Raw genomic sequence first — 13911 nt, 5'->3', positions numbered from 1 at the left:
AAATGTAATTTCTCCTCTAGTTGTAAATTAGGGTGGCAATGAATTGTGGCAACAAAAGGATTATTATACTAAAAGATTTGAAAAAAAAAAAAAATAAACCAATTATGGCAAAACAATTATTAGGAAAAAATTAAAAGTAAATAATTAAAAGAAAATAAAAGCAACAGAAATAAATTACCATTGTGGAATTTTTAAAATAAGTTTGTAAGGGCAATGATAGTGACTGGAGAATTATAGAAGGGTCTTCTTCCTTAATTAGTAAACTTAAATAAATCCAAATATATAATATACAATATATTCGTAATTGTAATTATAATTAATTAAAAAATGTAACTCCTTTCAAGCGCAAACGCTGTTCTACCTCACATAATTTTTATATCAAGTTCAGCGATGTGGAACTTCTCACACTGAAATTGCCAAGTGCTTCACAAAAGGAAAATTCACTGTTATTGAACTTCAAACATGGACTGCTTTGGGCAGAAATTCAGCTATTTTCTTTTTTTATCAATAAATGTTAATCGGTAGTTTAGTTTGTTAGTTTTAGTTAGAAAAATTTGAATTCAAGACCTATCTCTTCCTCCCTTCACCACCAAAACCAACCCTGTTAGGGGGAAAATTCAATTAAAATCAGAAAGGAACCACACCAAGTATTTAGTCCTCCATTTTTTTTTGTTGTTGCAGGGTTTGGTCGTTTACACTTTCATTCATTTAACACAAGCGGATTGGAGATTAGTAGCACAATTCCCGTTCCATTGTAGCAGGTTTAGGATATCTCCTAAAATCACGAACAAGAAAGCATTTATACAATTGCTTCATTGTAATGAAACAGTTTATTGTAACATTCTTATATTAAAGTTCAACAGTTCAAAATCACAAATTTTAATAGAAAAATTTCGGAACTAAAATTGAAAGGGGCCGCGCGAACGCAGGCCCCCTCTACCACAAATTATGATGTAGGCTCTGTCACTTGGACAGACCTTAGAACAGCACCCCTCCTAAGTGCAATGGAGGTCACTGCCCTAGGCCATGGGCCTTCTTGATCACCCATTGACCCCATCCAGGTAAGTATGTTACCCTATCACACACACTTGTATTTTATAGCACTGGCTCCTCCCTGCTTCACTTATCTTCAGCGATGTGGGACTCTACACACTCATATAGTTATATTGGTGTGCTACCTTCGCAAGTGCTTTAACTGAACAACACCATTCACCTTTAAAAGTGGCTCTCTTCATCTACGTTCACTACCCCACATGAGCATAAAGATCCTTTGTTTTCTTCACAGAAATCCATATGCATGTTTTCTCACGGGCTACACACTTTGAAGAACAAAAAATAATATCACAAATATGAATTTCAACAAGATGAATCTGGTCAGCATGCATATTGTGGTATATTGCTATAAACTTATTCAAAAGATGAAGGAAGTCGAATCAAGTTAACAAAAGGCTGTTGAAAAAGCATTTAGAAATCAAATCTTGGTTAACATGGTAAGCGAACGGTATAACAATGTTAACAAATAGTAAAACAATTCTAAAACTGTCTTAATCTTATGCAGACTTGTAAAAAGCAGCTAATGTTGTGAATAATTCACATCTGAAATAACAATCATGTCACACACTCAAAAGTGGTACGTGAGTTCAAAGTTCAAAAAGAAAGTACCATGCATGTGTAGTCAAGGATTTCCCCTACTGAGGATCAGGTCTATTCCACAACAAACAAAATGAGAATGGTTGTAACCAAGTAAACTCACTACTGACTCGCACTGCTCCCCCTCCAATCTTTTGAATGTCTTTTTTTTTATAATTAAATCCAAAAATTACTGAATCGGATTTGGTTCAATAAATTTTGACATGTGGTACACGAGAGAAAGAAAGTACATTCAAACATTTTAAAAATCAAATCAAGCTTTAAATAATAGGTTCAAGAGTCAAATTACGGTTAAATCACGTTAGAATGAGTAATAAATATACCATTTAAACATTATATGATGTGGTAAATTACAAAGTAATATAAATTAACAAAAAACATATATTCAACCAGATAAAAATTAAATAACAACAATCCATACATTAACTCCATCGATAAATCTTTCTTTATCTCAACTTATTTAAAATATACAATTTTTACAAAAGAAAAAAACATTTTAAAAAAATCAAACCGTAATTCTGGACTAATTTAATCGGTCTTCACTGATGTTTTGTTTTGCAGTTTACATATTGCTCGGTTATATATCATAATGACTTAGCTAGTTCACCAATTTTCAGACGGAAGTGGCCGATGTTAACCTATGGAAATATAGATGAATGCCATACAATAATGCTTTGAAATACTGTACGAGCACGAAAAATATAGCATTTGCCAGAGGCTATCTATATTAACTACTTAAAGCCATCTATCCCATGGCTTAAGGTATTATATAACTGGTGTAAAAGAAAAATTAGTGAATGCATTTGCTTGTGAAATTTACATTGCAGCTACTTTAAACAAGAGCCAATAACCTACCACGAATTTACATTTCTCACCCTCAACCCCCACGCAAGCTACATATAGGGAAAAAAAATGAAAAGTGTAATCAAATTAGAAAGAAAAAAAATGAAAGTGGAATTACAAAATCACAATCAAATCCCTATTCTCTCCTATTATGCCAATCCCAGCTTCCCTTGATGCTTTATCTTGGATGAAAGCCAAATATAATTCATGGCACATTCTTGCTTCAGGTCCTGCCAAAACGGGTTAAAAATCCTCATGTACAGGATATCACATCAATGAGCCAGGTCCTCACTCCCAACGCCAATTGTCGACTTGTCAATCATGTGCACGTTGTATTGTTCATATACTCTTGCCCGATTCTCAGCCCACCATTGTTCTGCTTGTTTCTCACTAAACCGCTTCCGGCTGCATTCACCAATTCAAAGGGTTAAACCCTCGTTATAATATGGCTCAACGTTTGAAATGCAACATAGTTATCTGAATTGCTTGTAAAGCTTTTTTTTCCCCATCATTAACCAAATTAAAGAATATAGCATCTAGGTAGGAAATTGCTTGTCAAAGATTACACTCTATGTATATTATACTCAACATGAGAAATGCCAACACATTACGCACTCTTTCCAACACAGTCGGTTGAAATTCGTGTAGGTCTCACTTGTAGTTCTATATCTACAATTGTAGAACTCACATGAATTTCAACCAATATTAGAGAATGTGTTAGGAAAAGTGTATCAGACGGTATATTGCTAGCATTCCTCTACTCTGCATCAGCAAAATTTGGAGGTGGAGTTATGTAAGTTGACCAAAAAAAAAAAGGTTAGTACGATAAAGCATTCTATACCTGAAGCGAACTCTTTTAAGATCTATTACACCTCCTGGTAAGGAGGTAAGAGTAATATATACACCAGGTTCATCTTGCTCAACCCATTCAGTCTCATTATCCTTTGTTTTGCTCCCATTTCTGCTAGTTGCATCTGATTGACTGTGTTTAATGTGACCTGCACTCCGGTTGGTGATGGTGCTTGATCCATTTGAAAGTAACTGGTTAGTGGATCCATTTAAGTCTGATTCTGGGCTTGTTGCTTGAATATTCAATCGATCAAAGGAAGCATTAGTAAGGTCATTGGAACCAGGATTTAAGCCAAAGGAAGCAAGAGAGGGTGGTGATCTGGCATTCCTAGATGCTCCTACAGGTAGCCTCTCAGCCATGTCCTTCCACTATTCAGTGCAAGAAACAAAGACATGTAAGATTAGTGAGACTAGTTCTGATACATCCAGTAGAAATCGATAAGACATAAGCTTAAAATTTAAAATTAAAAATCTTCCAGTTCAGTTTATAGTTGAATTGAGCCCAACTGTAACCATTCATGCTTTCACATAGTGTTAATTCAGTTAATATTACTTTTAGTCCCAGAGTTAGTTTTGCAAATTTCATTAGGATATTAAACTTTGGTATAGTTATGTCAAATCAATGCATAGGCATCCGTTTTGTGAGGTTTTCCTCATTCTTGTGGTCATTTAGGCTTGTTTTCAGAGGCTGGTTATTTATTAATGTACACTACTTGGTCTCCAAGTAAGCATGGTACTTGAATGAAAATTTTCTAGATATTATTTCTGATGAACAAAGGCAATTACCTAGGCTCTTAACTACTTGCCTGGAATAAGACTCTATTACAGCCAACAAATCACATTTACAGTAGCAATAACATTTATTTTTTCATCTACAACCCTTTCATCCATTAGTGTTGCTTTTCTACTCATCCTGTTGAAACTTGAGTTAGACAAGGGCTAATCAAACAACTCAAGAAAATATAAATAGGCATAGAATCCACTTGAATATAGTTTTTCTAGATATAGTTAGCTTATTTTAAATGGGGAAAAAAAAGTTACCAACCCACTACTTGTGTGCAAACCCAATGCAATGCATGAAAATGAATTTTTTGGGGGGTTGTTCATATTTGGCTTCATGAGTGAGAACTTTTAGCTGTCATAGGAATATAGTTTCGAAAAATGGCTAGAGGGGTAAGGGTTTCTACCTGGGCAGTGAGTGACTTGATCACTTCCTTTGCTGCTTTGCATTTGGCAGTTTCTTCGCTTGCAATTGCTATTGCTTCTTTTAACTGTTTAGTTGTTCTTTCCAACTCAACTTCTTGAAGCTGGGCTTTCCGAGTCAGGTTTTCCACCTAATAGGGGATAAAAAATTCATCAGGCTCACTACAAATAGATAGCCAAGAGATTTCATCAAGTTATGGTTTAGAAAAATAAATGAACATGAGAAGTAAACTATTTCCACCCTATGAAAGCGAGAGTTAAACATCTTGTGGGGGTATAGAAAAGACTGTTAACTCCTGCCCAAGAGCTATACTCCGCAGAAAAACTATCCCAGCCCAAGCTAGAAGCCAAAATGCCGAATGGAACAACAGAAAGAAAAGTCATAGCCCTCCTGTTTTACTCCTATATAACTACCTCTCCACTATCAGTGCATCCCAACCAAAAAAGAAATATGACAAGACTATGTGTCCAAGCCTAGTCTATTTAATTTTGTTTTTCTTTCTTTATTTCTCTAATGTAAACCCTGCATATCCAAGGTCTATCTCCTTGGCCTGCTACTAATGGACCTCTATCAGAACAAATCATTAAAAGCTCAAGCTCAGCTCATTTACTAAACAGGGTCAAAAATTGAATTCTCAAATCAGACTCAAATCATGACTCATGAGCCTAGCTTATTGAGCTTATAGAGCTAACTGCATCTTGAATTGTTTGTGAGCTAGCTTCACTTATCACCAGCCTCTCTGAAACAGTTGCATGCACATGCTCAAACGTAACAATAATTAAAAATTAAAATTTACATGACAATATTACATCTCTGCACATATATCTAAATTATATATTATCTGGCTTGTAAACTATTATCCAATTAAACCATTAACAGATAATACAGCAAATAATGAAGTCGCTTCAAATTAAATATGCATTTAGCAAGACACAGCAAAGCATAATAGGTATAAAACAACATTCATTTCAGCAAGGGAATACTACCTCCAGTCCTATATATAAGAAATAAAAGACAACATTTTCTTAGTCCTAATTATAAGAAACATAGGACTACTTTATTGCTAAATTTCCTTTTTACACCTAATGATTACTCTCTTTTCCCCATGAAAGTGGGTGCATTTATTGAGCTATTAACTAAACAAGGCACACTCATTGGTTGAAAAATTATCTTTTGAAAATTAATCATATCAATCACTTTTATTGGTAGTCTTGGAATAAAACTAAAATTTATGGCAAATTAACTAATCTAACTACTTTTATTAGTTTTCATGAATTAGGTAATTGTTTCTTATGTATAGGACCGGAGGTAGTACCATCCATCAATGAAAGCATAAGATAAAATACCTGTGATCTTAATTTAACAACCTCCTGACTGAGGTTATCATTGATTCTCTTAGCATCATCCACAACTATCTTTGGCGATGAAAGTCCCCCCAGTGTTGGGGTTGGAGTAGTTGAACGGGGTGGACTAGGTCGTCTAGATATTGGGGATGTTGCCCGGGAAACAATTCTAGACCCAGGAACAGAAGCTGAAAAAAATTTCTTCGATGATCCAAAAACAGGATTAAAAGATTTAGAAATATTCATTGCTCCCCACTGTGAACCACCATTTGGAGCAGGTGAGACACGGCTACTGTTGAATTCCAATTTTTTGTTTTTCTTTGAAGATCTGCTGTCCACTTGTTTCAAGGATTCCATTGAAGAAAACCTGGCAAGTTGATTATGAGATCTGGAATCCAATTTATCATCCTTACCATTAAACTCAAGTGACCCCTGATTAACACTTCCTCTTCTGCTCATAGAAGCCTGAGATGAAGAATCGGTTTCTGTAGTTTTCCTTATTTTATTAAAACAATTATCACAGACACGATAAGGTTTGTTGGGGTTTGGTGCCATTGAAGCCTTAACAGATTTCTTATTACTGCATGAATGACAAAAAGCAAGTCCACAATTATAACAATTGTGGCGTTTCCTTTTGAAGTTGAATGGCACACGGCAGCCAGAACACATGGACTGGTCAACACCAGATACCCACTTATGCAGGCATATAGCTGCAGTGAAATTTGTACCACAAGCAATACTTTTTACTTGTTTGTCTTTCAGCGCTTCTACTAATGTTGGGGTGTTTCTATCATTAGTATCCCCATGGCCTAAACAACCATTTGCACCCTTCCCCCATGTGAAAACTTCAGTCCTTGAAGTTAAAACTGCAACATGATATGCACCACAAGCTATCTCCTCCACAAAACTCTTTGAAAGCTTTCCTTCGACAGGGGTTGGTAGCTTCCCATCAGCTTGAGTATTTCCCAAATGGCCATAGACACAACTGCCCATTGTATAGACATGGCCTAATCTAGAAAGTGCTACAGTCATACTATGACCACAAGCAACTTGACAAAAATTAGGTTCATCAAGAGTCACAACACGGGTGGGAACAAGTTTTGATTCCTTGTCACCATGTCCAAGTCGACCTTTGTCTCCATCGCCCCATGTAAACAGCTTCCCTGAAGAGCAGTTGCTGGAACTTGAATTTCCAACCATGACCTCCACAACAGCAGCAGTATGCCAAACACCACAAGCAGCCTGCACAGTACGAAGACCTTTCAGGGACTCTATTTCCCTAGGCAAGGAAACACTTTTTCGGTCTCCATGACCAAGAACACCAAATGTACCATCACCAAAAGTAAATAATTGCCCCGAAGAGGTAACAACAGCAGTGTGCCATGGACCACAAGAAATAGATGAAACATGTATGCCCTCCAAAGGGCCATTTACTCTTTTTGGGACCCAGTGGCTCACCTGATTTCCATGCCCCAGAAGACCATAATTGTAAGTGCCATCACCCCATGTATAAAGATCACCAGAAAGTGTCACAGCACATGTATGATACTCCCCACAAGCTACAAGTTCAATATTTGTATTACTTAGAGATTCAATAAGCTTTGGATGGGGAACATCAGAATCAACTCCATGTCCAAGCCTTCCTCCTGATTCTCCCCCCCAGGAAAAAACTTCACCTTGTTTGGTCACCATGGCAGCATGTTCCCCACCACAAGCAATATTCTGTACATCAAGAACTACTGCTGATTCCAAGGCTTTGGGCAACAGAGAGTCCATTTTGACACCAAAATTACTCCCAACATGGTGAGCCCCACCACCGAGTACACCATCACCTGTGCCTTCCCCCCAAATGAAAACATCCCCTAAGGCATCACCATCATCATGACCAGAACCTTGGCTAGATGAGCTAACAGCACTTGATAGACTAACTCTAAAAGCATCCATAGGCATTGTCTTCATTTGACCATGCATGCTATCTGATCCTCCTGATGACACAGAGTGGACCGAACCACTGGCAGAATCTGGAGGGAAGAAACCCATTGGAGGAATAGGATAATAAACCACATCAGAAAATGCTTTATCCAAACCATTCTTAGGGGGGCTTTCATATGGGCTATGAAGGCGAAGATGATCCCCACTATCCTGAACATGGAAAATGAAAATCCTCTTAATAAACATCTTTAACTGAAATGTAGTCAAACAGGGAGAAAATAAAAGGATACATAATATATTAATACCTTTTGCAAGCTTTCATTACTACCAAATGGAGAATTCAAGGGAGAACTTCTTCTAGTGTATGTTCGAGGACTATTAGCTTCAGACGGAATACCATCAGTTCTTGACTCTGGTCTCCACTTCCAGTGATGGCCGCGAGAAATTAACGCTTTCAATCCACTGAACCAAACCTCAGCTTCATCTTTATCCTTACAAATCTGGTACAAGAGAATCAGATCACAACATTATATAAAGCTTCTACAAACAAAATACCTCAATAATGCTCATAATATAAATTAAATCTGTGCAATCAAAGCAGCAGGCCAAGCACAACCCCCCAAAAAAGTGGGAAAACAACCCATATAATACGCTTGTAAAAAAGTTTTCCATTTATAGTTTGTGAGTACAATATTTGATTAACCCAGCATCAATTTAATTTAACAAATAATCTATCCATAGTTAACCATGAATCTACCACACATTTCTGTCACCGCCCACCACCCCCTTTTACAAATTTGTGGTTGACTGTAGGGTAGATTATTGATTAAATTAATTGATACTTAGGTAATCATATTTTTTTCCTGAGCCCCATCTATGGGCCATTTTTCAAGAAGAGGGGGAAGGGGAGAGGAATATAGAAATTTATACCAAGTCTAATGATCTATCATTGTAAATGAGAGAAAACGACTGGTACTCCTTCTCAGGCCGCGGATATCTTTGAAAGATTGGCTGAAAAAAAAGGGTCATGTTTAATCAGTCATAACAGAGATAAACAAGAGAACCTTATCACTTGTGATGAATTCACTGCAGATGCTCAGTCAAGAAGGAACTCTGAATATATTTAAAATTATTAAATAAACCCATGCTCATGCTCACCGGAACAACATGACCGTGTGTAGTGTAACTTTTACATAAATGACAACTTATTAGAAAAGACAGCACAAAAGTACATCAGCATGTATATAAATTCCTGGAAAGAAACAGCATAATAGTTGCTATAAGAAATTACATAAATGATAGCAAGGGAAAGAGAAAATCCACAACCCAAACAAATTAATCCTCTGTAACCAATAAATCCTAATAAATCTGAAGCCTCTCCTAAGTCCTAAAGGGAAACAGGATCCAAAAATTTCCATAAACAGGTATATAATGGAAATGATTCAGAACAACAACAGAGACCAAGCTTCTTAGTAGAAGATGGAAACAGTGAATGACAACTCATTTATATATATCAACTAGGAACAAATTGTGAGATCACAATAATGCATGCATAAAATGCAAGTTTTATTAATTGTACGAATTACACAACTATCTTACAATTATTTATTTAGATAAGGAATGACATTCTTGGCTAAACCAGAAACAGCAAAATAGTATCAATGATTTCCTTGTGATTTTAAAATACTCACCGTGCGTTGTCCAGATATAATCCTAGAAACATTAGTTAGTTTAAGGCGCTTCTCTTCTTTCCCTGAGAACCATATCAAAACAGATTCATCCTGAAAGCAATAGACAAATCAAATACTTTCAACTTTTGATAACCCAACATTATTGGAAGGAAAAAAAAACAACAGCAAAAAATAGAAACTGTCACGAACCAACTATCCCAAAAACTTAAGTTACCAGGTGAAAAAATTTTGTAGTAAAATTTTGAAGATATTTTCAGGATAGATAAATATCACATTGTATCTTAGGTATTTATTTTCCTACTTTCCTTTTTTTGAGAGAAAAAAAATATCAAAACAAAACAATGTGATATTTATCTATCCTAAAAATATCTTTGACATTTTACATTATTACTACAATTTCATATCTCCAACACATTCCCATGTAAAACCCTTTTAGGCTTGAAGCATGTATAATGTACATGCCCAATCTATCTTGTGCAGGTTCTGTTTAGAAGAATGGGGATGGTGAGGATCAAACTCCTAACCACTTGGTTCCAGAAGCTCTAATTCTATGGTCAAGAACTAACTCACATAAAAACTAGAGCAATTAGGTGAAGACTCATGAATGGTTCTTATATCTAACACACTACCCCACGCAAAAGTCCTTCAGGCTCAAAGCATGGATAATGCACAGGCCCCACATACCCTGTGCTGAAATTCAACTTTTTATTTAGAAGAAGAGTGTCAAGGATAGAAGTCATGACCACTAGGCCAAGAAGCTCTAAACTCTGATTCCATGTATGTCATCATGACTCAATTATCTCAATTCTCAAAAGCATACTGTTTAGCAAGACCATGTAAATGGTTTGATATATCTAACATAAACCAATAACGTATTGAAGGTAATGCAAAATAAACCATAAGCAATACTATAGCAATAACAAAACAAGGATGAGGCTAGGGAGAAACGAAATGTTAGCAAGTAGATTCTATAAATACCACACAATACACATAATCACACCATGCAGCAGATCTTGATTCTTGATATAGTCAATAAGGTAAAAGTAGATTTGCATCACTCCAAATTTAATATATAAGGCCTTTGGCAAGGTAAAGCTTCCATTTTTTAGCATTTGCATGAAGGGTGTCTAACACAGATCCAATCAGCAGTCTCATGAATGAGAGAAGTCCTTCCCCCATCTTCTACTATGAATATTATTGTGATGAAAATTATATTTCTGATAAACTAGTCAAGGCTCCCCATGGTTTAGCTAAAGCAGTATCAAGTTTTAACATTTTCAATTAGTTGATTGAAACTTTGTAATCAGCCATAGCAACCGTGAGTCCGTGATTTCCCATAATTTCACAGTGATACTGCAAACATTTTAGAAACCTAATCTCTATCTAATCTTACTGTAGTTAATCCATATCTGTGGTTATTTGAAACTTTTTAAGTATGCACTTTTGAAATCTCCTTTTACACTATAATTAGTTGGATGAATATATTTTTGCCCCTCTTCAACAAATTACAAACACTCTTCATCTGTCAACTTCAAGGCCATCTACTATATTTCTCCCTACTTCTGCCTTATCAAGAAATTTTGATACAACTATTTATAGAGTAAAATATTAAAATACAAAACTAAAAGAAAAAAGAGACTGAGGCTCTAAGTTTGTCTTTCAAAATAATACAGGGACAGAGTAATGGCAAACACATATCTTAGGAAGAAAAGAGTGAAATACACTTTCACAAGGATTAATCTATATGTACAGAAAAAGGAGCACAAAACTCACATTGGAAAGCCGAAAGGGACAAAACTTGGGCTTCCCTCTCCTTCCATACTTGAGCAAGTAAGCCCCTTTTTTTAAAGCAGTAATAGCCTGTAGGTAAGACCAATAAAGAACCTCAGTCCATATAGTCAGCACATTTGGCAAGCACAAAATTATGTATGAAGTCTCAAATTCCACAGCACAGAACAACAATAGACTGAATGCACATCAACTTAGATGAAAAATGAAAAAACTTTATAGCATACGTTACCATGATGAGATTATTATCCCATACCCTTTACTATTTGGAAAATCTCTGAAAAATTTAGTCCCCAAAAGAAGCAGCTAGAAATTTTGAAGGAAAAAACTTTGACAACCATGAACCCATTAGTTCTGCAGAGACTGTTCCTTCTTTTATCCTGATTTGCTATTAGCATCTCAACAAGCAAGGACACAAGCAGACAGGAAAATTCAAGAAGATGCACTTGCTCTCACTCTTGGCTACAACCTAAATATCACAATCCATATTTAAAGAGCAATAGATCCTATGGTAATTTTCAAAGCCAACTTTATCCACTACAGTGTTGAGCTCATCAAAGCATAAATAACCAGATAGTCAGATGCAATAACCAAAGCCATTTACCACTATGCAGGTTCAACTATATGAATCAAATGATGTCATTTTGTTTTGAACAAAACAAATTCTTCAACAATTCTACATCCTTTTTAATCATTTGCCTTAGAATCAATCTTTCTTGGCCTATCTTTACCTCTAGTTGTTAGATTATCCTTCATCAAACCAATTTGTATAGACAAGCACTTTCAAGTTTCAAAGACAAAAGCAACACAAACAGAAACTTATCAAAACCAAATTGATTATTAACTCAATACTTCACAGATACAAAAACTGGCCAGGGTTTCTGCAAACAAAAGATTTAAAAGTAGAAAAAGACTTGGCATGGCATTTAGAAATGAAGACCATATATAATTGGAAAATGCTTATATTTTATCCTCTCCCTATATATGATATAACACACTTGCAAAACTGTTGCTCTTCTGCAAGTCAAAGTCCTTATCCCTGAAGTATCTACAATATGAGTGAAATGCTCCTTCCACACTAACAAGAAACCAGAATGTTCATGTGTTAAGATCCATAAAGCATCAGTTTTCTGATTCCACATGTTCATTCATTTTCCCAAATCACAAAATATTGCAAGTAAGCATCATACACCACACTACCACCTTTTCCCTTCTCCAAACATTACTACTAAATGCTAATGCCACCCAACATTTCCACTCACTGAACCAAATGTCAGTTTTACCCCTCTCCCACCATTCACAATTACAGAGATCAAACAAATAAGCAAAATCACAAAGAATTTCCACATTGCAAGATGTTGTTGTAGAACACACGTATATATTCAATGCAGAATCAAACCCATTGCTAGAAAAGGCCAAAAGAAAACCCAAAAAGCTGACTTTAGTATGACAAACACCCCCTACCTGGCAGTCAAGCAAATTGATGAACCAACCAAACTTGACTTCCAGTATAGTACCAAGCTATCATCATTTATTAACACATTTAAAAACCTATTTGAATATCCATAAATATTTCACAATAAAATCCAATTAAATAAAAAAATAAATTCAAACTAAAAAAAACCTATTGAATACTAAATATTAAATATCAATAAATATTTAACAATTTAAGTAGTCACGAACTAACCAATATTATACCTGCTCAATGTCTCTTTCCACCGGACCAGTTCTATTAAGATCCGCAGTCATCGTCGTTGTCATCGTATCAGTGCGTGACATCACTCGAAACACAAAATTCACCGCTCAGAAGAAAACTATTCTTCCCCCAAATTCAAACACCAATTTCACACTCACTCATTCATTCACCCGTTCTCGTGCCCGCACCCGAACCCTTCCATTCACCCAATAATCCTCCCAAACCCTCGCTAAACCCCGAATTCGCACGCTCCGAAGCCTCAAATTCCTCACGCGCGCTCAAATTCGAAACCTCCGCCATCATAATCGAACTCCAATTCGCGCAACTACGGCACCGTCGTCGTCGTCGTCATCGCAATGCTTTGGAACTCCACGCCACCGAGCACGACAACAGCTCGGGCGAACTCCAGCTAGCTCCGGCGCCGATTGGCACCGGAAGATGCTTCTAGGTCACGGAAAACCGACACGATCGGAACACTCTGCGGTTTCCGGCGATTGAACAAAACCGAGGAAATCGGAGTGAGAAAATCTCCGACGAAGCTGTGATCTGATTGCGAAGTTGGAGAAGAGAGAGAAATCGAATGTGAGAGAGAGAGAGAGAGTGTGTGTGTGTGTGTGTTAGACAGATAGAGAGTGAAGAAGAAGGGGAAAAAAAAGCATAAAAAAAAACTTCAGTGTGAGTGAGAAAAGGAAGTGAAAAAATAAAGAAAGGAAAAGAAAATGGGCGAAAGGGAAAGCAACTAATAAAAGTGAAGGGACGAAGAAGATTGGCCTTGCTGTTGGGCTAAATTGCGAGATTGCCACTGCGCTTTTTCGTTTTGTTCGGTGATTTTTCGCGAGAAAATCGAGAGTGAGTGGGAAAGAAAAAGGTACGAATTGACTGTTTAATTAATTTTTGAAAGAAATTAGTGAGGGT

The 13911-nt window shown here is 36.3% G+C and overlaps 1 protein-coding gene and 1 non-coding gene across 2 annotated transcripts; both read right to left on the bottom strand.

Moving 5' to 3' along the window:
* Positions 1 to 908: 908 nt before the first annotated feature.
* LOC113002512 (U1 spliceosomal RNA) lies at positions 909 to 1069 on the bottom strand. The gene has a single exon (XR_003268066.1). It is a non-coding gene; the product is annotated as a U1 spliceosomal RNA (small nuclear RNA).
* Positions 1070 to 2373: 1304 nt separating this feature from the next.
* Positions 2374 to 13680, bottom strand: LOC100797527 (PH, RCC1 and FYVE domains-containing protein 1). Its single transcript, XM_003532017.5, has 9 exons — positions 12999 to 13680; positions 11286 to 11372; positions 9513 to 9602; positions 8752 to 8832; positions 8127 to 8321; positions 5893 to 8031; positions 4530 to 4676; positions 3335 to 3711; positions 2374 to 2898 (listed from the first exon to the last, which is right to left on the bottom strand). The coding sequence occupies exons 1-9, from the start codon at positions 13077 to 13079 to the stop codon at positions 2766 to 2768; spliced, it is 3330 nt and encodes a 1109-aa protein (XP_003532065.2). The 5' UTR covers positions 13080 to 13680; the 3' UTR covers positions 2374 to 2765.
* Positions 13681 to 13911: the final 231 nt, after the last annotated feature.

Source organism: Glycine max, chromosome 8 (genome assembly GCF_000004515.6).
Source record: "Glycine max cultivar Williams 82 chromosome 8, Glycine_max_v4.0, whole genome shotgun sequence".
In the NCBI taxonomy this organism is placed as follows: Eukaryota; Viridiplantae; Streptophyta; class Magnoliopsida; order Fabales; family Fabaceae; genus Glycine; species Glycine max.
Note: the sequence above shows the minus strand (reverse complement) of the source record. Positions and strands in the feature narration are given on the sequence as shown.

Coding starts and splice junctions, on each gene's coding strand:
- LOC100797527 (XM_003532017.5), bottom strand. CDS start 13,079: ATGTCACGCACTGATACGATGACAACGACGATGACTGCGGATCTTAAT. Junction 8,833..9,512: donor TTATATCTGGACAACGCACG/GTGAGTATTTTA, acceptor CTTTTTTTTCAG/CCAATCTTTCAAAGATATCC. Junction 3,712..4,529: donor TCAAGTCACTCACTGCCCAG/GTAGAAACCCTT, acceptor TGCACTGAATAG/TGGAAGGACATGGCTGAGAG.